Source organism: Rhea pennata, chromosome 1 (assembly GCF_028389875.1).
Source record: "Rhea pennata isolate bPtePen1 chromosome 1, bPtePen1.pri, whole genome shotgun sequence".
Lineage (NCBI taxonomy): Eukaryota > Metazoa > Chordata > Aves > Rheiformes > Rheidae > Rhea > Rhea pennata.
This window is the reverse complement of record NC_084663.1, coordinates 25,720,203-25,747,837: the sequence shown is the minus strand read 5'-3', so window position 1 is coordinate 25,747,837 and position 27,635 is coordinate 25,720,203. Positions and strand designations below refer to the sequence as shown.

Sequence of the window (27,635 nt, the reverse complement as noted above, 5' to 3'; positions counted from 1 at the left end):
TGGCTCTGGGCAGAAACTGCTGCATTTTGTAGAAGATTGAGTAATTTTGGTTCCTACAAATTACAAGAAAAGCCCTTTCTACCTATTCACCAAAGCCCTTTCTACCTGATCATCAAATATTAAGTAAATATGTGCTTTTTTATGGAGACTATTTGTATGGATGGAGAAGATAGCTCATACCCAGAACCCGGATGGCTCTGCAGGATTTTATGCATTTGGTATTCACAGTACCAGTATACCTTATTTTAAGAATGCAAGAATTGTGAAATTACCTTCTAGACTATTGAAGGAAGAAAGAAAGAAGTCAGAGGTACTGATTCTTAATATTGAGATTCTTAAGATTGAGATTTACAGGATGTCTCTGAATATTTGTGTTATTCTTTTTTTCAAAACCCTATCAGTCAAGGAAAGCTTAGTACTAAAGGTATTATGAAGAGATGTACATGATTCAGTCTGTGAAGAAAATTCTTGGTTTCAAAGGTTCTAAATATTCTGAAAAAAAAAAAAGACATTAATTTGAACTTATGCATTATAGGCCTTTAATCCTTAGAGAGTCCTCTGTAGCTCATGACTTTGGAAAGAATTTAGAAACAGCTCATATTAGACTGTATTGTTTCATTCCCCTTAGTATTGTTCTCTTCTGTTCTTGTAGTTACTAGGATTTATTTTCTTTGCTTGAAAATAGGATTTTTGTCTCATTTGAGTTCCAACTATTTAACTCCTACTGGAAGTCAAAAATCTTCCCTGTCACATCACACCAGTATCTTGGTGTCACAGATGTGATGTCACAGGGAGAATTTTGACTTCAGAAGAACATATCATTTATTCTTACATATACAGTTTATATGCTAGAATTTAACCTCTCTGAAATACACAAAGCAAGGACAGACAGACATTTTTAAGGCACCAGTCAGGCTCAAGTTGCAAAAGTTTGAGATTCCTGGCTAGTTCTGATTGGTATCGTAACAAACTTCCTGCCAGAATAAGAAGGTAGTAGACTATGTTTATCTATGCACTCTTTATCTTTCCCTTCCATGATACCATTTCTGAAAGAGGCTTCTGTCATACCCAGGCTGTCCACAAAAACAAAAACAAACAAACAAAAAACTTAAAGTGAGATGATCATCTTTACAATTAGCCAATGCTGTCAGAAAAGAGAGACTTTGAACCTGGACTGCTTTCAAACCTCTGTTTTTAAACAGGCATAGTATTATACCAGTACCTGCTCCATCCATTTGTCCACTAGGTGTATTGCTTTTTTTTTTCTTTTTCCTGATGAAACATGGTAAGTCTTTGAAACAACATTAAGATTTCAACAAGAATCAAACTGATTCTTAATGGAACCCATTCTCATCTCTATAGATGAAAATAAAATCTTTGTTGCAAGTGCTGTTCTGTAAAAACCTACATATAAAAAACAACTGAAATAAGTTATTGTTTACTGTAATGCCAGTCAGGTTAAAAAATAGGAACATGTATTGATTACAAAAAAAATCTATAGCAGAAATGAAAACCTCTTTTGATTATTTGTGAGGAAAAAAAGTCCTATATTATTGTCTTAGTGCTGGGCTAACAGGACTGTAAATTGGGCTTTATTAATTGCTATAGGATTGTTGTTTTGTATCATTAAATCAAAAATCTTATTCTTTCCTTTCATGTGGAAAAAGCATATCATTATCACTGCAATCTCTATGTCTAATTCTCGACCAACTAATTTCAAATTAATGGATTAATTTATAAGAAATAATGAACTGAACATTTAAGCTTGAAAAAAAACTCCAGTGAAACTGCAGAAAGTATTCTGCTTTATGTGATATTTTATTTCATGTGATTTGATGTATGTGATTGATTGTAGCCATCATAAGTCTTCCTAATTTAGGAACTACACTCAAACATTTTTTAATCTTTTTTCTTTCCATGCTTTCAAGTATTTCTCATGGGAACAGCTTAGAGACTACAGCATTGATAGTGCATTCTTCTTCTCTTTCATGGGAACTTAAACAAAAGCTAATATATATTGAAATTAAGCATATTATTGAAATATCGAAAAGTGAGAACTCCCAGGCTACAGTGCATATTTGCTTTATTTTTAATATGTTCTCTGATTTTTCTCTGTTTTCCATGCTTTGTTTTGGATTTCTTTGGCATACGCCTAAAACAAGGTATCAGAGTAGGAGGTTTGGTCAACAGATCTTGAAGTATAAAGGAACCTTAAAGGAATATTAAGATTTCTCTGCAAGAGCTCTGTGTTACCGCTAAGCTGAAACAGGCGTAAATTAGGAGGAACACCTTCTGGTATCTTGATGCGAGCTCAGTGATGAAGACCCTGAGTGTTTTCAGCATTTTAATTACGAAGTAGAAGCAGCACCTTTTGTTCGTCAGAGCTAGCAGAAGGGCACGTAGAGCTCGAGGCATTATGTCACCGTTTCCCCAAGAAGACGCAGCGCTGCTCTGAGCTCATCCGCCGCTGGCGAGGCAGCGGAGGGCGCCGGGCGCGGCGCGGCGGCGGGCGGCGGCGAGCCGGGGCCGCGGGGAGCCAGCGCCGGCGCGGCCCCGAGCGGCCCCCGGGCCCGGGCGCGCCGGGCACCGCGCTCCTCGTCATCCGCACGCCATCTAGCGACGGGAGAAAGGGGGCGGCCTCACAAGGGAGCGGAAAGGACTGAAGGAGGAAAGGGCTCCCATACCCGTCCCAGCTCTCGCCTTTCCCGAAGCTGGTAAGAGCCGTTTGGATATTGCAGCGAGCACTCCGGAGTGGCTCGGAGCGCGTGTTGAGAAGCCTCGCAACACTTCACTTCCCGGCATTTGATTTTTTTTTTCTCTCTTTCTTCCAGTAGATCGCTCCCTTTTCCTTGAAAGGCGCTAGCACTTCAGCGAAACCCCCCTAGATAACCTCACCTAAAGCCATATCTGCAGCCCGATCCCCACCCGAAACACCGCTAACTCTCAGCGCGGCGCTGCCGGCGGAGGGGTTGGACCGCGCGATCCAGGCACCGACACACACACACACACACAACACACACAGGCGCACACACGCACACGCCGACGCTCCCCGGCAGCGCTGCAGCCGCCCGCAGCCGCCTTTGTTCCGCCCGCGGAGCGATGCCCTGCGCGCCCGCGCCGCGCCGCCTCTCTCCCCCTCCACCGGCGTCCGCCCCTGCGCCGCGGGCCCGCGGGCGGCGGCGGCGTGGCCCGCCCGCCGCGGGGGAGGCAGCGGGGAGCCCCCCGCCCCCGGCCGCGCCAGGGCCTCGCCGCCGCCCGCAGCCCCGCGGCAGCCCCGCGACGGGGGCAGCGGCCGCAGCCGCGCCTGACGGCAGCCCCGCGCCGCAGGATCCGCTCCCGAAAGGACGTGCTCCGCTGAGTTGCCAGGCGCGATTACGTTGTTTTTCCCCCCACCCACCCGTTGAACTTGTTGCTTGGCGCTCGGCGGTGGCGGAGGGGGGTGGGGGTGGGGGAAAGCCTTATTATCGATGTCCCTTTGGATGCGATCAAGCTTTCTCAGGAGCAACTACTTCCCCGCCGTTCCCGGCGGGGCACGGAGATCTAGCGGTAGAGCCTGTATTTCTAAAAGTCTCTATGCAACTGCGCGCTCTCGCCAGACTTTCCCAGGTAGGTGCTGCAGGCTGGGCACGTCCGGAGGGATGCGAGAGCAGAGCCAGGGAAGGGGACGAGGGAAGGAGGCGGGAGGGGGGGGAGACCATCCGCCGCTGGCCGCCGAGCTGCACCCTGCCGTGGCTGCGGCGCGGCCCCGCGCCCCGCGCCGCTGCCCCGCGCCCACCTCCCCGCGGCCTCCGCGCCTGCCCCGGCCTCCCCCGGCTCCAGGCAGCCCCTGCCCCGCTCCCGCTCCGCTGCGAGACGCTCGCGGCTTCGCCCTTCGCCACCCGCTCGGCCACTCCCGAGCGTGTCCTGTGCCCTCGCATCCCAGCCTCCGCGGGGGCTCCGGAGCACCCGCTCCCCGCAGCGGGGCCCTGCTCGGCGCTGTCCCCGCTCCGGATCGGTCCTTGCCCCAGCTCCGGGCGCCCCGTGCCGGGAGAGACTCACCCCCCCCCCGCCCGCTCCACGCTCCGGGTCGTTCCCTCCTCGCCTCTCTCCAGGCGCCCCCTCCCCGGCGCCCCTCCGCCCTTCAGCGCATTTCCTACAAGGAAAACTTGCCTTAAAGTTTAATGCTGCCGCCCGGAGCTCCTCCCCCTGCCCCGCCGGTTCCCCCGGCCCCAAACCTGGGTCAGGAGGAGCCCCCGCGGGGCAGCGATCAAGGTCAGGGAGCGGATTCGTCCCGCTGCTGCTCCAGGGCTGCGGCCGGGGGAGGGGGGAGCTGCCCGCCCGGCCCATCGCCTCCGCCCTGCCTCGGCGAGCGGGCGGGCGGCGCCAGGCAGCCCCGCTGCAGCCCGCCCGGGAGGGCTCCGCCGGCGGCCGCGGCCCGGCTCCGGCAGCGGGCGGGGAGCGAGCGGAGGAGGGGCGCGGGGCCAGGCTGCACCGCGCGTGGAAGAAAATCTCCTTCCAGGTGGCTGCACCGATGCACCAGGGCTGCTAGCGGGCAGCTGGGCTTAGCGCTCTCCACCGTCGCTTCCACCGAGGGGCCGCATATGGACCGCGTCTCCGAAGGATCCTGCTGCTAGGGAGTAGTAGGTGCTTTGAATATGCTGATATCCCCGTGTCCTGATTTATCGCCCTAACCGGCTAATCAGCCCCTGGAAAGGATAGTCGAGGACGAGAAGGGAAGAAATAAGAAGGCAGCCCAGTTAATACTGAATCACAAAAGCATTCTGAAATTCTGTTGCCACAAAATGTGTGAGCATTTGTATTTCTCTTTTTCCTTTGTATTTTAGTGGCTATACCAGAACTGTCTCTAGATTGACTCTCTCGGCTGTAGTAGCTGTTCAGGACCATGGCAGCAGGAGTGGCAGCATGGTTACCCTTTGCCAGGGCAGCTGCCATAGGATGGATGCCAGTGGCCACAGGTCCCATGCCAGCTGCTCCACGGCAGGAGAGGAAGCGAAGCCAGGACTCTCTGATTGTGCTGAATGTGAGTGGCATCCAGTTCCAGACATGGCTGGACACCTTAGAGCGCTACCCTGACACTCTGCTGGGAAGTTCAGAACGGGACTTCTTCTACCACCCTGAGACACAGCAGTACTTTTTTGATCGGGACCCTGACATTTTTCGCCACATTCTCAACTTCTACCGTACAGGAAAGCTTCATTACCCCCGTCAAGAGTGCATCTCTGCTTATGATGAGGAGCTGGCCTTCTTTGGCATTATCCCTGAGATCATTGGCGACTGTTGTTATGAGGAATACAAGGATCGCCGGCGTGAGAACGCTGAGCGCCTACAGGATGACGCTGATCAGGATCATGCGGCCGAGAGCTCACTACCCTCAATGACAGCTCGGCAGAGGATGTGGCGGGCCTTTGAAAACCCCCACACCAGTACACTAGCTCTGGTCTTCTACTATGTCACTGGTTTCTTCATTGCTGTCTCTGTTATTGCCAATGTGGTGGAGACAGTACCCTGTGGGGTAAGCCCAGGCCGCATCAAGGAGCTGCCCTGTGGAGAGCGCTATGCTGTGGCTTTCTTCTGTCTGGATACTGCCTGTGTCATGATCTTCACGGTTGAATATCTGTTACGCTTGCTGGCAGCCCCTAGTCGCTACAAGTTTGTGCGCAGTGTCATGAGCATCATTGATGTGGTTGCCATCATGCCCTATTACATTGGCCTGGTGATGACAGATAACGAGGATGTCAGTGGGGCTTTTGTGACACTGCGAGTCTTTCGTGTCTTCAGGATCTTTAAATTTTCCCGCCACTCACAGGGGCTGCGTATCCTGGGCTATACCCTGAAAAGTTGTGCCTCGGAGTTGGGCTTTCTCCTCTTCTCACTTACCATGGCCATTATCATCTTTGCCACAGTCATGTACTATGCAGAGAAAGGTTCATCAGCCAGCAAGTTCACCAGCATCCCTGCAGCCTTCTGGTACACCATTGTCACCATGACAACACTGGGGTAAGTGCAGCTGGTGTTTGGTTACAGCCAGCATTTCAACAAGTGTATTGCAAGGAACGGAAAATGCTCAATTTCAAAAATGTCGATAGAAAAAAAAATGAGAGGGTAAGTTTTTGTTCCTCAACTTTATGAATACAGCCCAGCACTCCTTTTAAAATTGTTTACATATGTAAGTGAGTTACTAAAGTTACACTTAAAGTTACTTACATATTTAAGTATTGCTAAAGTTAAAGTAATGTAGACCTCAAAACTGGAGATAAATTGAAAAACCCAAATGAATGTAATTCTTAAAACTGTGTTTGGATTCTTTGCCATTTTCTCTGACATTTTATTTGATTTGGACAATGAAATTAGAAGATTTTCTAAATATTTGTGAGTTACCAGAGGGTTTTTAATAGAATAATAGGATTTCTGACAGGACCTGTTACAGTGTTGCTAATGTAGTGATAATTATGAGAAAAAAATAGGTGCAATGTTTTAACTTGACTATGCACAGAAGTCTGTGGAACTGCCATTTTGTTTGAATTAATATTTTGATGGGGACTTCGGTATGGATTTGAGTACTATAGAAAGATTTGTTTTCACAAAAATAATAAAAATAAATAATCTTCACATGAAAAAAAAAAAAAAAAGGCAACCAAACAATTCCTTATGTTATTTAAGACACTGGACAAATTCTCTTTGATTTCCACAGAATACAACTTGGCCCCAAGTAAATAACATATGTCAAGCTATGCTTACTTATGAAATAGTGTGGAAAAAGGATTGAGAAAGTGTGAGACACTTATATGATAGTTCAAGTAAATATCTCAAAACATAATTCTAATGACAACATAAATTCTTCCAGAGAATTAGGAGTTAAAAGATGCCACTGTTGACTCTAAACTCCAATAGTGTACTGGAGAGATGGGAGATATTAGATAGGATTGTTTTATAAAGATAACAAATCTCTTACTGATACTAGAGTCACATTATAGCAACTGATTCTGTACACCAGGTTGTACAATGTGTTTGTAATGCTAAGAGGGATTTAGAAAGGCTGGCTCATTTGAGAAGACAATTTGTTGCCCAGTTCTTAATTTTGAGCTTTACAGAGTCAGCTATGAAACAGAAGAATTGTTGATTCCTTATAAATTTTCTAACTATTTAATAGTTACAGGTATTAACAGACAAAACTTTTCACTCATGAGAATGAAGACCATCATTTTATTAGTCAAACATTTTGCCACATCCTATTTAAAATATTGATATTTATGAAACATACATAATTTTTGAACTTAACAAAATGAAAGTGCATTATGAAAGTGTTATGAAAAAGTTGATTTTTTATGTGAAATCACAGTCTAGCTGGGACAATCACATACAGAATATTGAAGAAGATAAAGGGAATGTATTATGCCACCATTTTTTAAAAAGGGCTTTTATCTTCAGTGCGACACAACAAATGAAAATAAATATAGCACATTGTAAATATTTCATAATGCATGTAAGGGCAAGTTATGCTAAAAAGGAATGACAGGAGCTTTGGGGATTTTAGTCTGCTTTTTAGGTTGCTAGTTTTTTTGGATTTCATTCTCCTCTGGTAATGACAAACTAAAGGGACAGGTTAGCACAGAAGATAAGTTATACATGATAACTCGTTCAGTAGTCCTGTACTTTCTGAGACTGCCTAATACTTTTGCCACATATTTTTAATTATCACTTGAACTGTGATGATTTCAGCAGGTGAAGTCATAAGAATTTACCAATTTTTATAATGTATATTCTTATTATTAAAAAGCAGGAACTAGCCTGCATTTTTTGTAATGAAAAGTATTCTTTGAGAAAGTCGATTTTACTACTGGAGATGTTAGGTGTTGGCAGTACTTGTCCATGGTACTGAACCATCGTAGCCAGCTTCCAGTGGAATATGACAGAGAGGTGGTATTGGTTTGGCATTGATAAGACTTGTTTTTTCTTCCATAAAAATGAATATTATACCATACCATGTTTGAGACATTATGCTGAGTACAATTTCAGAAGTAGTACTGATGAATATAATTGAAAATCTCTTTGAATAGAGCCAAAGAGCCTATTTTCAATACGCAGGTATACAATATTTAGGTCCCCAGGGGAAGAAAAGGGGTTAAAAAGAATGTGTAGGTGTTTGACTCAGTTTTGGAGGTGGTTTTCACAAAGCAAGTTTTGAGTAAGTTTCACAGAGAGATACAAAGTTTCAGCCTAACAAGTTCATATATGATTACAAGTTCAGATATTACAGACATCATAATTTTCTGCAAAATTTGTAATCAATACATTAGATAGATTATATTCTTTTAATAATATTCTGATAATTATGTAAAGATTATGCTTAAATATTAAATAGATATGGATAATTTTATCTGATTTAGCATAATAAAATATTTAAACTCTCTTTAGTTGATGGAATAATTACAGAAAAAGAGAGGGAAATTCAAAGAAAAGCAGCAAGAGTCAGTGAAAGCTGATTATAATTAGTACTACTACCTTCACATCTGTGTTAGATCCTCTAACCATTTACTCTTGTAGAACTCCCATTCATTTTTAATTTTAGTTTTTGCTGAACAAGGACTATAAAATTGGACTTTATATGAACAACTTTTTTTTCTTCTAGGAACAAAGTTAACTGAAATCTTTTATTTTCAAATGGTAATACCACACAGAAGGTTATCTGCAATATTATAAAAATACATGAAAACTAATGGACTATACTATGAGTAATAACTAAGTATTTCAGTTTTTTGAGTCTGGGTGTCAGTCTCACATTTTTCTAGATAGCAAGGGTATTGAGTAGTGACCTTTGCAATTTGGGGAGTTATTATCTTGGAAGCAGAGCTATATTTCTCAGTTCTGCATGATTGCTGAGCAATTAAAGCATCTTTAAAAAACAGATTACATTTTTCTCTGCAGAGTGCCAGTGACTTCAAATATTGCTGCATCTTAGCCTCCAAGGACATCCCAGCTACTAACTATTTTTGACTGCTCAACTGAAGTGATACATAATTGTATATAGAGATGTTATAAGAAAGAAAGAGAGAGAGAGAGGAAGGAAGGAAGGAAGGAAGGAAGGAAGGAAGGAAGGAAAGAAAGAAGAAGACACTAGAACAAGCGCATGCCATCATCCAGGAATTGAGGTGTCTGATTTCAAATTTCATATTGATATTTTTATCAGTATCAATTATATCAAAATCAAAAGTAAAATAGAGAGAAGGGTCAAGAGAATAAAATAGAAAGAGGTCACAATGCAGTATGTGGAGATCCAAGATAACAATGAGGAGCTTTGTTAGGGATATGAAAGTCAAGAAACAGGACAATGTAAAACCTGGCAGAGAAAGCTCAGGTCTATTGAATGAGACTGACAGATTTACATGGGGGTTTGTGAACATCTAAACCTGTAATGACACAGTTATGTCACTTTCTACTGTCACTTCATAACATGATAATCTAATAACTTTCCTTCTCCTTTGTCAGTAGCCAGCAAATGAGTTCAAGTAGCTGGTAAAGTTTTGTTGCTAACATCAGTTCCTAAATCAAGCAGAGATCTACAGTAGCTTATATTTTATAAAGATATTGTGCCTTAAATAAGAAACACAATGATCTTTTGTGACAAGTTCAAAAGAAAACCTCTATATTTAAAGGCTTTACATTGGTAGCTTTGTTAGGTCATATAATACATTCATAGATGAACAAAATACCTTATGAAAAGAACGTTAAGCAGAAGACTTTATTTATTTGCTTTGATTACATAAACTAGATGTATATCTTCTGGAAAAGATAAAGCACCCATTCATTTTCATTATTGGCTCATATAACCCACAATGTATGAGGTATCCCATATAATATTTATCAAATGCCCTATACAGAAGACTTTATAATAAAACATGTGACTGGACATGACAATAGCAAGCCTTTAATAGTGAATAGGGGAATAAGACAATGGAATTCATTTTTTGCACATTCCATTCTCTCTTGTCATCACTCTTTTTCCATTATTATTATATCCCTAAGGTATATTCTATCCATTTGTTTTCTTCATTTTTCTTTCAAAGCACCACCTTCTGTGGTAGTCCTCCTGTCTGCTGGCTTGACTCCTTTCCTCCCTTGTTCTGGACAAATTTAACATTCATATTAATTCTCTTGTGGCTTTACTTCCTTCTGATTCTTTGTTCCATATTCCTCATTCATCTTTCATAACTAGATCAGATCTTTCATTCATCATCATTGTCATTCAGTTGACCTGAACTTTCCTCAAACAGGTTATTTTCTGACCTTTATTTGATAGATTTTTTTCCTTCTGAGCATCATAAATTTTCCACAGCATCATTTTTTTCCCAGTTGCTATACACACTATTTTGTTTTCCTTCTCTGACCACTATAAATGCCTCTAGTTTCTGAATGGTCTCTGCATGCTAGTTTAGAAATACCTGTCTCTTCAGAACAGTGTTAAAAAATCAGGAGTCAAATAAAATCTAACAAGGGAATGGAAGCTTAGAAATCTTGATTTCATAAACAAGTTAATTACATGCTTGAAAATGCTCTTATGATGAATATTATAATATTACAAGAGTAAAGATTAACGGAGTTAGAGTTTTATTTCTGCATTTTTATTCACATATTGGCTCATACTTTCAAACCTGTTTCAAACAACATTTTTCTATTTTTTATCTTGCATATAACCTAGTGAATATTTAATATTTTGCTCTATTTTCTCTTCAAAGAAGACACTTTAAGTCTGAATAGTTAGAATACTATGTTAAAGAGGAGGGGAAAAATGTAATGTAACCACCTTAAAAGTTCATTACTAGATATTCAAGAAGGACTCCAGGAAGAATTTGAAATATTGAAAAATAAGGGTCATTTTGATGGCAGTGAAAAAATATTTTATTCTTTAATAAAAATGTACTCAGACTGTATTGGGCTGTTACTGGCCTGAAAGAAAACGAGGTCATTATATTTATATTGAGTTTTCTACACTAGGGACCAGCTTTCCTTTCCAAAAAAATTCTAAAGATATCTTAGAGAATTTTGTTTACTTTACACATTTTTCTTGAGTATGAATTTACTTACTACAGTTAGAAAGAGTATGAAAGTGATGCTTAGCAAAAAGATATTTTGACTTAAAAATCTAATTTATTTGTTCCTTTGATGGAAACAGGTGCAATTCTATTTTCTTGCAGTTATTATGAATTGAGAATAATAACACTGAGATTGGTGTGGACCAGAATGTAACAAAGAAACATGCTGATTAGTACAGCAAAACAAAGCAGCCCAAAGAATTATTATCACTGCTACCCATTCTATAGATTATGGCCTATCATTCCTCAGCTGATATTGTGCTTATATAAAAGGCCTGACTTCAGTGACTGAATACAAGAAGTTTGAACTGAGTGCTGAAAATCTGTACTTAACTTATATCATTGTGCCTTTGACCAAAAAGAAAATTAACAATATTAAAGCCATATAAATCAATGAATGTTCTATTCAAAACAGTGCCTGTGTGCAAAAAAATCTGAAAAGGAGAACTCTTTTCCTGAACAGAGAAGCTTGTAAATGCTGTGGAAATAAAATGTTTCTCCAAAATAAGCTGACAACATCTTACAGCTGCAGGATAACTTCTCAGACGAGAGATTTGAAATAGTCTAATAAACTCCTCCTATTACTTGAGTTTTACGTCACCGTAATCCACTGGGTGCCATGAAGCTATTCATATTTTAAATCATGGTAAGGTGAGGATAGAAGAGTCTGGTTTGCCAGGAGTTAAATGGATACACTGTTTAAAAGAGGGCATGTAAATTAGAAATCCAAAACAAAATTTAGATTCAGCCTTAACACATTTCATCAGTTACCTGACAATGGAGCTGACAGATGATGGAAAAGATTCTGTGTATTTCTGTACCTGCTATTTATTGAGCAATAGATAGAAGCACAAATTTTTATATAAGACACACTCTTTAAAACATTTTTTTTCTGAATTACCTTTGCAGTGGAGGAAAGGTTTTCAAATTCATAGACAGTACTTTGAAATGATAGCTCTATGCTACATTTTCCTGGAACAACAATAGGTACCATGCTTGGACTTTTACCCCTACTACAATTAGTAGCCTAAATATTACCTTTATTTCTTAAGTATTTTTTGCTGAAGATTGTGCTTTTGATCTTCCTATGCTTCCAGTAATATTTTATGATCCCCTGTAAAATAAAAAGTCAATGGATATGAAAAAGATGTATTTTTGACAAAAGAAAATCCATTAGCCCCAGAATACACAAAGTAATGTGTATTATTTCCTCAGAATCAATTTAAATAAATATGAATTGATGTGAAACATAACATAGTGCTTTTAACTGGAGTGCCTGATCTGCAACAGGTGTATACTTTCCATAAAAAAATGATGAATACAAATATTTGTGCATGTATCTACTGTATGAAGGATCAAATGTAAACATAAGCACATATGAAGATCATATGACCAATACATCAATCCTAAAATATTTTAGCTTTGATTTAAAAAAAAACTTCCAAAAAAATTTGGCTCCATTATAATTCAAGTGAGATTGTATTCTTTTCCTCATACCAGAATAGACACACTTTATGCATTTTTAGAAGGCCTATCTTAATGTCCCCAGTGAACAGTACAACAGTTCCTACTACCACAAGTTCAGATTCTAGATGTTCAGTTTGCACTTGCAAAAGCAGACAAAACTTTAAAAGACTACTATTTGTGTAAATATTAAAGATACAGTGACACTTTTCATGTGTAAATGATATTGTTTCATGAGTAATGATATTCTCTGCGTATTTAGAAAACCTGTTTCCTTTCTTACATTCCTCTGCAGATTTTTGTTCCTTGCTTGTCTGCAGATCCCCATTCTGAAGATGCAAGCTTTTGGATCTGCTGTGCAAATATATTTAATTTGGTCTTGATCCTGAACTGTTACAGAAAACAGGAGATTGCATAAAAAAACACAAAAAAATTATTATGAAACAGTCAAAATTCTCATTTTTAAAATATTAAAGGGCAGAATTTCTGTATTTCTTCAATAATTTTTCAGTTTCCTATATGTTACTTGTTCTTCGTTCTGACTGGTTTAACAGTGAGGTCAGGTCCCACAAACATAGACATCTCCTGGATTTATTAGTTTATAGGAGTCAAACACTGCAAGAAAGATTTTTAAAGACATTTAGGTATCTAGAGATGCAGATATACACCCAGCTTGAGTTCTCAGAGGAGGCTTAAGTGCTTAGAAACACAAAGGAGAACACTCGAAATCTAGTAAGCTGGGAAACTATGTACATAGTCGCCTTAGAAAACATGACCCTGTGTACACAGGAATAACTGCTAAGCTAAGCAGAGTGCTGCTTAGAGACTCCGAGTTATGTCCTACTCTTATCAGAATCAAATGGGCCTTACAAGTGCTTAGCTCTTGTGAAAGTTCAATATGCCCTATATTCACGTAACATCGTAAAAGGAGATATAGACTGCTGTGTGTGTGGTATCCTTAGGAAAAAGGACTACATAATTCAAGCATCAAAAAAAAAAAAAAAAAAAAAAAGAAAAGAAAAAGTAAATATAATTGTGAGATAAATGTGAAGACTCTGAGAGAAAATCTATTAATTGGTGTTCATTTTTTGTCTCTCTGTTTTTGAAACCAACAGTTCAGCATGAAAAGATGTGCAAGAAATGTTAGTTGTGACATGTAGATATTCTTAAAGGAGTGAAAACATTTTCTGGCAACCAGATGCAAAATTATATAACAGTGTCAGATAAGAGAGTCCATTTTCTCAAAGAAACATCCAATCTGTGTTTTTTATTGACTTCAATAGGTCTCAAATTTGGGTCATATACAGTACATTTGGTAAGATGCTGATGTGTGGTAAGAGGAGGTAAATTCTGAGACCCACTGCAAATTCATCCCCGGCTCTGATACGCTAGCAAGTATTTTTGCTTTGTCTGTATTTGAATCTTTTATGTATATAGTCTGTAGGTTAAGTAGAAGGTTTGAGGAGGAGTCTGCTTGCTTTTGCAGTAGTTTTTATCTTCCTCTGTGTCTCTAAGTGAAAATTTCTTGTAACATGTTTCCCCCATTTTTCCTGATTCTTTATATTCAAAGTCATTTTCTTGAAGTAAGCATCCTGCATCACAGGTCTTTCTGTTTGAGAAGACACTGCAATTTGTGAGTTGATTCTTAATTAGATGGTCCCTAGCTCAAATTTGTACTATCATTTGCAGTAAAGCTACATATCAAAAACTAACATACAAAGCAGAACTCACAATACTGAGAACATTTGTATATTTTTTTCAATATATAATCTGAAATAAAATTATCTGAACATTAAAACAAAAATGTTATTAAAAATGTCCTTAAGTATATGCAAAATAAGGCTGTTTGATTATGGAGACTCAATTTCCTTAGAGACATAATTCTTCTCCTGGTGTAACAGAAAACCTAAACTTCTAGGAATTTATTTAATCAGACTGAGTACTTTAGTAAATTAAAATGAAGTAAGTATATTGCACTATATTTTTAAATCACCTTGGATACGAAAAAGTGTACAAATTTGTAAAGGTACTGATAATGTTCTAATATTATAATACATTGCAATGCTTTTATCAATAATTACTTTGAAACAAATTATTTTGAAGCACAAACCAACCTTTCCCTTAATTCAAAATGCACATTTTGAAACTTGTCTTTCTTATTGTGTTGGCAGATTTTCAAAATATTTTGGCTGATATATGTGAAACAGTCTTTCAAGTTATCACTTTCTAGCTTGGCCATCCAGGCATTCTTTGTAAGTGGCTGAGAGTCAGACTGCCAGGTTGTCAAGGACATAATGTAACTTTATGTATTAGCTCACATCCTGAAAGTGTCAGCATCCTAACTCACCTGCCTTCTTTTAGTTTGATGAGTCAAAACACTTTTCTGTATGAGAACGTGTGTAAGGTGACAGGGGTCTTCAACTTTTTATATTTGTTGTTGTTCTCCCCCTTTTTTACCCCAAAGAGGAATTTTTATTACTGTGATAGTGGCTTTACTTTCAGTTAGTGCAACTTTCATCTCTCCCACTTGCAGCCAGCTGACAATTCCCTGAACATCCTTATCAGCTATGGACAGCAGCTACAGCACTGTGCAGGGTTGCTTAGGAACAAAATTGATGCTCCTTGACATGGTGGATTACAGTTGCAACATGCTGGTCCCCAAACTCTCAAGCTTCCCACAGAGGAACGAAAAGCAGAGAGGTTGAAGACACTTTCCAAGTCTGACTGAGAAGAGGGTATATTTTTTTGTTTTAGGATAGCTCATCTCTTCATCAATAGCAAATAGCAAACTAAGAATTGTGACATTTCTACTGAAAGTACAGCAATACCAAGAAAAATGTTTAGTAACAACTGTTTTTAACTTCTTAATTTACAGATTCAGGTATTTTGGATTCCTAAAGAACTGAGAATTTTTAGCTTTTCTGAGCTTTTTTGTTGACTTGGGTTCTTGATTTACTTGTTTACATTAGTTAACCAAATTCATTTTGCAACATGAATATCAAGGACTAGGGACCAGCAGAATGAGGCAAACAGAGGATATACACCTGATGAGAGCTAGAAAAGTTAAAGATGTTTATAATATCTGATTTATAAAAGGCATTTTTGGTGTTCTAGTGTTTATTTGATATATACTTATTTATACCAAATATAAGTTTAATATTTCCATTGTAAAATCTATTGTGATAAAGAATTAAGTTGCTATCAATATTTTTTTTTTTTTTTTTTTTGCATCTGGATATCAAACTTTAAAAAATGCAAATTGAATCTTCCTCATGGACAGATAGCTTGGAGCACATCTATGCTCGAATTGGTTTCATGATTTGACAAGATGAGTATTTTTTATTTTCCAAGCAAAATGGAAAAAAGGAAGATAAAGATAAAATTTTATCTAATTTGCACATGAACAGAGTAATTGACCTGGATGTTAACATGTGTCAAAAGGCACGGAGCTTAGAGGTAAATACTATGAAGAAAGCTCTTTGCTAAAAATGTGTAATCTGTGCTTTGTATGCTATACTTGTGGAACATACACTATTTCTGCCAATTCTTGTCTTTTAGAGTTATGCGTACACCCTGTATATAGTCAGATCATTAAGGAAATGGTAGCCATTGAAAAACTGCAATGAGGAACATGTTACCATTGCCATAATCATTTATTTAATATACAGTTTATTTCCTTCCAAGTTCCAGACTTTTAAAATTTAAATCATTCATGGAAGGTGCAATGTTTCTGGTCGCACTAGTGGGCCTTGCAACATGGTTCAGCCTCTTGCTGTACTGGCAGAATTATAACAGCCTCTCTCTTCCTCCAGGGCACAGGCACAGCTGCAGGTCGAAATGACCTGTCTAGCTGTGTCTGGCATGTGCAATCGATGATTTTAAAAGGCATCTTCGTGCAGCAATGCACATGTGTAAGAACATACACATACTTGCAGAAGACAGAGACAAGAACCCATTTTGTCTCAGGTCTCTAAAACCCGACAGGAAAGAGTGTCTGAAAGTGAACCGCACAAATTGCTTTGGATGTAACTGCCTCCCCCTCGTTACCAGCTTCCCCGAGCCCTCTTCTCACTCAGGAATACAATGTGAGGTCTGTTAGGCAATGAGTGGATTTACAGTGTCTTTGGCCATGCAGTAGGAAAGAGCTTGTGGTATATGCACTTTTCTGCTATTGGAAGAATGTATGTGACCTTTCCCAAATTCCCAGTGGGGTGGCTACCACAGTTAGCACGTATTGTTTGTTGCAACTTTGCAAACAAATACAACACATACAGTGAAAAGTGCTAGATGATGTGGAATACTAGATTGGAGGATGGACTGGGCAATGGATATAGATCCAAATAAGAGGATTTGAAAGGCGCTTACATCAAAAGTATGAAAACAAGTTCTTTCATCTCTTTAGTGCCAATGTGAATATCTGCTGCTGTAAATGTACTTTCTAATATCTAGTTCCCAGCTCACTAGCTGTACTAAAAAGTTCCTTTGTGTTCAGAGCAAACAAATTCAAATACAACAGAAAGGTTTCCTTAAGCAAGCCTTATCTGCTATCTGTAAATGCTACTTTTCCAATTCCATACATTTTGTGCAAGGATAGGGCTACAGAATTTATAGACTATAACTTAGGTATGGGGGGGTTAAAAAAGACAATCAGGACATACAACTCTTTTAAAGGAGACAAGTACAACATCCTTTTTATAAAGGAGACAATCAAGACACACCATAGAAAAGAATTATTATATAAGAATCTGGAGGTGGAACTCAACCTTATTTCTCTGCCAGTTGCTTACTATCTCTGGGAGGTATTTATAGACCCTAACTTACTCTTCCAAAAGTTAAATACTTCTGAGCTAGTCATCCTTGTCTCACTTAAGAGGCAATGAAGAGAAGCAGGCATCTGGAGGTGTTCATTTCTCTCCACTGAGTACAAAGGAATTTCATTATGATCAGCACAGTCTTAAATATTTAAATTCTAGATGAACTGGATAAGATATATTCCAACCTTAGTATCTATCCAGCTTGGTCTAGTCACCTTGCTAGAGGTTATATAATTCTGAAAGGCACTTAGCATATACCTGTCAAAGATCATGGCAGAATACATCCTTGGATTTGATGAGAATTTCTCCTTTGTCCAAAAAGTAATATATCTGCTTCATTTAAATTCAAATATCTTTCTTTTGCACTTCCCCCAAAGCCATTTATTTTGCCAATTTTTTGGCCTTTCTCAAACAACAACAAAAGAATTTCTCATTTTGGAAAAAATAATGAGAAGTTTTCCTGGTTTAAAAGAAACTTCCAGAAAATTGAAAGAAACATTCAATTAAATATCTGCTAGCATTTTCTGCAGGAAAGAAGCCATTCGCCAAATAGTATTGCTTTTCAAATAATATATGGGTAGCTTGAAAATCTTAACTTTCAAGAGCTGTAAACTATTCCTGTTCTTGTGAATGAGAAGTCTAAAGACTGATTCATATGCTGATCTTGTTAACTATTTCATCATTATCCATTTTTAAAGTGCCTCCAAACACCTCTGCTTTTCCCACAAAGGTAAGCTGTCAAGCATGTTCCCACATGCCATAATTCCAAGTGTCTTTCAAGAAGAGCAAACCTCTAGATTGCAGTTTTGTGTTGCCAATGTATACTTCTGAAGCAGACTGAAAATTTTAGAGGCATACTGAAATAAATTGAATTTCCATAAGGACACTCTTCTTATTGCAGTATTCATTTTCATATTTAATTCAATTTAAAAAATTACAGTTTTAATTTTACTTAAAGTTACATCCAGACTGGAGCACTGCAGGATCTTGAGGGCCATAAGAGAGTATTATGATCAAGACTGCTTCAGAAGATATATCTTGCTTATTTTCCTTTTGAACTTTGTCCTCTTTTCTGCAAATCAAGCTAATATCTCTGGTGACAAAATTTTGTAATTTGGTATGAAATCCTGTTATTGACAGTGATTTGGTTTTACTGATTTGATTTGTCTCCATGTTCTGCTTTTTCAGATCAGCAAATCTTAAACTTGCCAGCTAGTACAGTTCTATACCAGTGTGAAACAACCAGATTTCCTTTAATATGTTTTACTTTTGTGTAAGATTTCATCAAATTACAATCCTTTATGCCTTAAATGGCATATTAACACTTTTTCATGAAAAGAGATGAGCAAAATGCAGGTAAAATAATATATATATATTTTAAATTATAATGGTCTCTAGATTTTTTTTAGATGTCTTTGTTAGTAACTTCTGTTGATTGTGTCTCATCTGGGCAGCTATATCATAAATTCAAAACAAGTTCAAAATCAAGAGTACTACCCTGTGTCACTACAGAAAGTTTGCTTCCCCTTTGAATGAGATTTGGGGAAACTAATTTTTATTTAATTAAAAAAAGAATATTAAATACTACTTCTATATGCTGTCCCAGCAAATGCTTTTTTACAAACTTGAGGACAGATGATGCTAAGTGAGAATGTAAACTCTTTCTTAAGCTTCATACTTAATTCTGAGTTGTCTTTGGAAGAAGTTCTTGTATGAAGAGAAGTTTATTTACATACTTCTGAGGCTTGAAGCGATATTTTTAGCTGCCAACCACTTTTCCACTGTCTTAAGACATGAAGTGAGAACAGGGACTCATGCAAAATATCTGTAGAGAAATTATTTAACTAACAAGTTTGCTGGAAATTAAGAAATGGATAAAAACAATCAGTGTTATAAATTTGAATTGTTTGTCTTTCAGGAGAGCAGCCTGATAGTGATGAGTTTATGGTGTGAGGTAGAAGACCAATATCTCTGTTCTCAGGTTTTCTTTGCTATAGTGTAAAAATTGATGGCTTATTAATGAATTATGCTAACATAACTGGATGAGAGAATTGTAAATTATAAATGATGTGAAGAACTTTTGCAACAAGACTAAGTTTAATGTTAAGATAAGGTGAATATTTTCAGTTAAATATCTAGAACATTTTCCAAGAGAAATTTCCTATTACTTCTGGAAGCTTCACAATAAAGCATCAATAGCACTTGCAGTATAAAGGAATAGAAAAAATATTTGGGAATTTTTCAACTTTTTCTTTTCTGTAAGTGCCACTTTAACAACAGCAAACTGTAATCGATAAGTATAATTTATGAATTTCTTGTTTCTAAAAATGTTTGCATTAAAATGCTTATTCTTTATTCATTTTTTGTTTAGAAATGTAGATCAGAAATTTTAAAACAAATGATACATTTAGATTTTTTGATCTGAATCACTTTTGGGCTTTCACTTCAAGGCAATTTTGACTTTTCAGCCACATGTAGAATGGAAAATTTTTTAAGAAACGATGGCATGGGAGAAACATTTCATCTTGTGATGAAAAATCACTTTCTGGTCATTTGTACTCCATTATTTTTCTACTGACAAAAATCAGTTAGAAACATTAATGGAAAAAATATCCACTAATGGTATTAAACACAAAATAAAAGCATCTGGCTTGGCTTTAACCTGCAGATTGCCAAAAGCTGAGACGGTATACTAAGGGAAGTGAACTTCACTATATTCTTGCCTTTTCTTACGTCTTTCCTTTGCCATTTGTTTGTTGCCACTGACAGAGGTAGAGCATTGGGCTAAGTGGATCTTTGGTCCTGGCCACTCTTGTATTCTCCATTAACAGAAATGACATAATGTTGGTTGGATCAGGTTTGGATTAGGGAAATAAGCTGTTTTATATATTTTTTTTTCTAAATTCTTAAAAAGAACTGCCTGCAGTGGATAAAAAGATAGATATTCTTTACAGTATCAAAAGATCAGAAGTTCCAAGAATATTATAGAGTTTGAAAAATGTGCAAGTAGGAAAAAAAAACCTGCTTTAAACTCACAGTTATTTCTTACATCTCTGTTTTGTTTAGTTATTTATATAATCAAAGGTCATAATCTACAAGATGCTGAGAACTTATGTGAGCTTCAAAACATTTAAACTTAATAAGCATTTCAATGGAAGATGAATAAATGCTGTAGCACCAGGGAGTTCTGAATGCCTTGTAGGATTTAATGCTATTCACTTGAGCTAAAGCCCACTGAAATCACTTAGAGACTTGGATTTGACCTGAGAGGACTTTACATCAAGCTTGTGTATGACCATCTCTAGTAAGATATTGACTGGGACAACACTTCTTTATTTTCATTATCTCAGACTCTAAGGGTTTAAAGCAAACTCCATGAAGTATTGTCAATACAATCGAGATGCCCATAATACATTCATTGCTATATAGGGATATAGTGTAAAAAGCAGAGCTAGTGTTCTATTTATTGAAGCACAGTTTCATCATCAGTAAAACAATAAGATAATAGATTCCAACTTCTGACAGACTGATTCTGTCTGCAGATTTTTGAGACTCATTATGGATAGCAAATAGTACAGCATTTCCTCTGCTAATAAAGAGATTGAGTCACACATGGGATCCTTCCCTGTGTGCGTCACAAAAACTGGTTGTAATCAGCACTGGAGAAGGGAATTTGCTCAGACTCCCTTACAGTTAAAGTAGGAAGAAGTTGGCATATTTTTTCCTTAGCTTCTCAAAGTCTTGTTAACTCACCAAAGCTTTCAGGCAACCTTGAAAGGATATCATGTGTTAATAGCATCAGAGAACATGACAGTCAGAGCCTGATGTAACTAATTTTGGCCTAGTATAACGGTGCTACTTGGACTACAAAGATTTTATCTGCTGGTTGATCTATTTACTAAAATAGTCAGGAAAAAAATGTGCCATGTAATACATCTCCTCATTATTATGTTAGCAGAGAGGATATTTAAATTGATAATTCTACCTATACTTTGAGTTTGTTCTACTTAACTGTATTAGGATAAGGTCATATTTAATATAAACAGATACAAAGAAGAAATATACAAAGAAATAGTCACTTCCTTATTACGAATCTATCAAACAATCAGTAAAATGAATGACTATCTAAGAGCCATGTATCAAGGGCACAATAATTATTATATGCATGGCTACACATGCTTGCTTTTCCTCATTAAAGTCTACCACTCCCAGTAAAAGGCTCACATTTTCTTAAGGTCCTCCCATACACAATCACCATTAGCTAAAGAATTTGCATTTAAAAGTTTTCTGATATGAGACTGGAATGTCAATACACTGAAAATCCTGGTAGAAGGACTAAGAGTAGATTTTATCCCAAGCTTTTAATTTGAGTTAAGAACATGTTGCAGCTTTGTAGATATGGATGTACTGCATGAGTGACTTTATGCATATTCAAAACTGTTTCTTGGAAGCAAATGGCTTATTAAACAGCAATCATGTAACATGTGTAAATGAGTTCTGTGGATGAACACAAACCTTTACCCTCATTGTCTTAGACAGGCAGTTGACTTAGAAAGTTTTTCTGATGGCAGTTATTCTTACAGGAGTGTTTCTAGTAGAATTTCATCTTGTCTGACTTTTCTGCCTAACAAATTTTCTTTTTTTTCTTAACTCATATATAGTTTGTGTTTAGTTTTCTCTGTTCCTCATGAATCACATACTTGAAGAAAAAGAATAGAAAATTCAGAGGTGCCTAAGTATAACCCTAAATGAGATGATATGTGTCTGCTTCTAGGTAAGCTAAATCATTTGCTAGACTCCATTGACAGCATTGTCTGCAATAGGAGCTTCAACGTTTGCTCAGATGCAGAAATCTACATGCATGCATCAAAAGTATCTTAATGTATGAGTTGAGTCCCAGTCACAGAATCATAGAATCAGAGAATAGTTGAGATTGGATGGGACATCTAGAGACTGTCTGGTCTGCTTCCCTTGCTAAAGCAGGATCAGCTAAAGCAGGTTGCCCAGGACCATATCCAGCTGTGTTTTGAAGGTCTTCAGAGACAGAGACTCCATAGCCTCTCTGGGCAACGTGTTCCCGTGTTTTCTTATGTTCAGATAGAATTTCCTGTTTCAATTTGTGCTTATTGCTTCTTGTTCTTTCTCTAGGCACCACTAAGAATCTAACTCCATCTTCTTCTCACCCCCCAATCAGACACACAGATAAGATCCCACTAGAGGCTTCTCTTCTCTAAGCTAAACAATTCCACCGCTCACAGCCTCTCTGATGCTTCAAGCACCTAATAATCTTCATGGCCTTTTTCTGCACTCACCCCAGTAGGTGAGAGTCCTCTTTTCTTGGGGAGCTGGTCAGAACATTCCAGATGTGGCCTCACCAGCGTGGAGAAGAGGGTAAGGCTCCCCTCTCTCAACCCGCTGGCCTGACCCCTGTTCCTGATACAGCTCAGGACACTGTGAGTCTTCTCTGCTGCAAGGGATCATTGCCGGAACTTGATGTCCACTGGGATGCCCAAGTAGTTCTCTGCAAAGATACTTTCCGGTTCGTTGTCCCCTAGCATCTGTCAGTGCATGCACTGATACTATTCCTCCCCAGGTGCAGGACTTGGCATTTGCTTTTATTGAACTTCATAAGGTTCCTCTCTACCCATTCTCCAGCCTGTTGAGGCCCCTCTGACTAGCAATGCAACTGTCTCATGTATCAGCCATGCTTCCTAGTTTTGTAGCACCTGCAGGCTTGCTCAGTTCCATCGTCCAGATGATTAATGAAGATATTAAACAGTATTGGCCCCAGTATCAATGCTTGGGGGACACCAGTAATCATGGTCCTCCAGCTGGACTTTGTGCCACTGATTACTACCCTCTAAGCCTGGCAGTTCAGTGGGCAGTTTTGACTCCACCTCGCTGTCCACTTATCTAGCTCGTACTTCATCAGTTTGTCTATGAAGGTGTCATGGGACACAGTATTAAAAACCTTGTAAAACAAAGATGAACAACATCTACAGCTATCTCCTCATCCACTGAACCAGTCATCTCACTGTGTAAGGTTTTCAGGGTGGTGAAGCAGGATTTCACCTTTATAATCTGTTCTGATTATACTTGATCATCTTCTTGTCCTTAGTGTATCTGGAAATGGTGTTCAGGATGAGCTGCTCCATCATCAGGAACGGAGGTGAGGCTGATCTGCAGTTCCCTAGATCTGTCTTGCTTTCTTGAAGACAGGAATGGCATTTGTTCTCTTTCAGTCCTCAGGATCCTCTACTGATTGCCATGACCTCTCACAAGAATGGCCTTGCAATGACATCAGCCCAGTTTCCCCAGCACTTGCAAGTGCATCTTGTCAGGTGTCATGGACTTGTGTATAGCCAGTTTGTTTAAATTTTCCAAGACCTGATTGTCCTCCACCAAAAGTAAGTCTTCTTTGCTGCAAACTTCTCTCTTTTGCGCCTGGAATCCCTGAGGGCTATTCTTAGCAGTAAAGACTGAGATGAAGGCGGCAGTCAGTACCTCTGCCCTTTCTGTGTCCTTTCACACCAGGGCCCAGCCCTGTTTAGCAGTGGGCCCACATTTTCTCAAGCTTTCCTTTTGCTACTTATGTATTTGTAGAAGCCTTTCCTGTTGCCCTTCACATGCCCTTACCAGCTTCAATTCCAGATGGGCTCTGGCTTTCCTAACCCCGTCAGGGTCAGAAGCAGACAGTGTCTCCATACTCCTCCTGGAAGTACTTGCTTCTACCTCTTGTACACTTCTTTCTTATGATTGAGTTTTGTCAGGAGCTCCTTGTTCATCCATGCAGTTCTGTTCTTGATTTTCTATTTGTTGGGAGGACCATTCTTGACCTTGGAGGAGAGGATCCTTGAATATCAACTATCATCTCTCTTGGTTGATATTCTCCCAGCATCGTATCCTGCGGAATTCTTCCAAGTGGCTCCCTGAACTGGCCAAAGTCTGCTCTCCTGAAGACCATGATTATGATCTTGATTTTTGCCTTGCTCCTTTCTTGCAAGATCCTGAACTCCACCATCTCATGACCAATGGAGCCAAGTCTACCTCAGACCTTCACATTCCCAACTAGTTCTTCCTTGTTTTCAAGTATTAGGTTCAGCACAGAAGCTCTCCTCATTGGCTTCTCTGTCACCCGAGTCAGGAAGTTGTTACCAATCCATTCCAGAAGCCTCCTGGGCTGCATATGTCCTGCTGTGTTGTCCTTCCAGCAGACAACAGGGTAGTCAAAATACCCCGTCAGAACCAAGGCTCATTTGAAAGTAGTTTCATCCAATTTCTGAAGAAGTTCTTATCTACTTCTTCCTGGTTGGTGGTCTCCAGCAGATACCCACCACAGTATTGCCCATATTGGTGTGCTCGTTCATCCTGACTCTCAGTGAGCTGTCCTTGCCTGTCCCCAGGCAGAGCTCCATATATTCCCATTGTGCTCATACACAGAGGGCAACTTTCTGTCTCGCCATCCCAGCTTGTCCTTCCTAAAGAGCCTGTATCCTTCCATCCATCACAGCATTCCAGCTGTGTGAACTATCCCACCATGCCTCTGTGATCCCAATGAGACTGTAGCCCTGTAGCAGCACACAGACTTCTAATTCTTGTTTGTTCCCCATACTGCATTCTGGGACAGCAGAATGGACTGGCCATGATGCTAGAGCTGCGAACTCTTTTTTTTTTCTTTTTTTCCTTTTTTTTTTGAATTGAGAGTCTGTTCTGCATAAAATTCTAATGTTGTTTAACTGTTCTATATTCCATTTTCAAATGCTTTTCTGCAAGATGCTTTTTCCTAATTGCATTGTCCATCCAAAAAAACGACAGTATTTTTCTTAGAACAAAAGGCACAGAAACTATTGAACAGGCCACCCTAGAATTTAAATTCATGTGCTAATTTTCCCTTGAGGCATTATCATTATATTGCAATAGTAGACATCATATTTTCGAGTGGCCTCTGCTGGAAAGCATTTTTTATATTAAAATCTGGGTGAATATTTTTCTCCTACTTCAATATATAGAGGAGGAAAAAATCTCAAATCTACATCATTTAAATTATAGTGCCTTTAACAGACAATGAGAAATATAACTGAAATGATACTCCAAGATATAGAATACTACTATTAAAAATAAGATATTGAAGAGTATTATGGACCTGTATTGCAGCCTAGTGAAATAAATTGAGAGAATCTACAACAAATGAAAATAAATTGTTATGGGTAGTGAATACTACATCTTATTATGAGAAAAGGCCACTAGAGACTGCACATGAAACTATATTTATTGATTTTTAAAATATTGGTAAATATTCTTCTAAATTTAGAAGTAATATTATGCTAATTTCTTTTCATTTGTGGCAGTCTTATGGATATGATGCAATAGAGAGAAACATTTTTCACCTGTGCATTTCTTTTCTCTAAGGAGCAATATAGATAAATGAGTGGAAAAGTTAATTATTTCTACCAGAATTTGGGATTGGAGGCAAAGCGCACAGGAGTCAATGGAAAGGCTTTCATTTTCTTCAGTGAGCTTTAGATCAGGATTCTACTTATGTCTTACAGCATACAATCTAACATTTCTATGTCATTAGTTTATAACTTTGAAATAACTCATTCCAATGGGAACTGGAGTGTTGGATTTTTCCCATATGAACTTCAAATTTTGACCTGCTTTCCTTATTAGAAAGAAAGGCAATTTTCTCATGATAGACTAGTTGAAATGTTAATGAGAGAACTGAAAACACTATTACAATTTCTGTTTTTTTTAAAATATTAAATGTTTCATGGAAAGGTTTACCTACTTTATGTAATCCACTCCAAAACGTGTGTCTTAGCTGTCAGAATGGAACATATCAATGTGTAAAAAATGCAATTACTCTTTAGGACTGAGGCAAGCTCTAATAGTTAGATGCTGTGCAAGCTTCTGAGACTAGACACCGTGACAATTTTGTAGGCATCTCATTAACGTATTGTAGTGCTGCAGCATGCTCTGTTTTACTTATTTATTGGAGAGATAATGGAAAATAACTGGTTTCTTTGTGAAGTCATAAATAATATGACAGAAGGATATTAAATGCACTGAGATGTGACAGTAAAGCTAAAAACTTGTGGAGTTTAGTATTTTATGGTGCCAGTTCTCTTTTACCAGTACATGTAAAACCAACAGATATGTTTTAGCTGTTTTTGCAAACAATTATCAATTTAGTGTGTTAGCTACTGGAATATGGGTGTCTTAAATCATAAACAGTTTCTCAGTCTTGCCGTTTTGCAGTAACATCCAAAAGTTACTAAAGAATAAATCTTTCTCTCTCTCTTTCTTTTTTCTTTAGATCTTTTCCCATTTTTGTGATATACAGGGAAAGTCTTTTTCCATATCTAAGTTCCTGATATGATATACTGGTTCTGAAAGTATGATTGTTTCTGACCTTCATTCTGTGTATCATTTCTTCTGTGTTCTGTCTTTAAACTGTACACAAACATACACATAGATTCTACCATGGTTTCTCAGTACTTCACACACTTAATTAAAATAAAAGCTGCTTTTCTTCTTTGCATGTGCATCCATGTGTGTGCATTGATGAACTAGGGAGAGAAAAAAATGTTTCATTCAGCTCGTTAGCCATAGTTCTGAGGTCCAGAATAAGGTATCACTCTCTCCTACTGTCTTGATTCCTGTTCTTTTCACTAAGAGATCTATTGTGCTATATATTGTGAAATTCCTAAGAGACCATGGATTAAAGAAATTGCTTTCTCTCTGGTTACATGAGTTAGCCTTAGAAATAGTTTTGCATATCATGACTCCATCATTATTTACTGTGGGTTTGACTCAGCACTTACGGAGAAGCTAGTGCAGAAAACAGAACCCTGCAGTGATGCAGTCTATTCTGCAGTCTTCTATATCCTGCCCATCTTCATGGTTCTGAAGTCTGTATTGTAAACATGCTTCTACAAGTTGAACAAATTATTTTTCCTTGAGCAATAGGAGCTCCTTCAAGGTTGGTCGTTTAAATGTTGTTACAGCAGACAAGTGCTGAGGTCACAATTGTGTGGATCTTTGCTGCTGTTCCAGTGTGAATTTTGTCTATGCAAAGTATTTTATGGTTTTATAGCATCTATTAGCACAACATCTAAAGACTAAGCTCTTCTTCTGAAGCATAACCTTTTTATTGGAGGGGTTCCAAGTGTTGTCATATGGGGATGCTGAGCATTGCTGCTTACTTGATGGAAATGAGATCATTTGCATCAGTTTTACAGCACCGTAAATCTGTTGTTTCAGCAGC

At 38.7% G+C, this 27,635-nt stretch overlaps 1 protein-coding gene across 1 annotated transcript in view; it reads left to right on the top strand.

The window, feature by feature from the left end:
• The first annotated feature begins 4,882 nt into the window (after nt 1-4,882).
• The window catches only part of KCND2 (potassium voltage-gated channel subfamily D member 2), a 278,015-nt gene continuing 255,262 nt past the window's right edge, over nt 4,883-27,635 (top strand). Inside the window, exon 1 of the mRNA XM_062566844.1 lies at nt 4,883-5,997. Within this exon, the coding sequence (XP_062422828.1) occupies nt 4,883-5,997 (1,115 nt within the window). The remainder of the gene's footprint in view (nt 5,998-27,635) is intronic.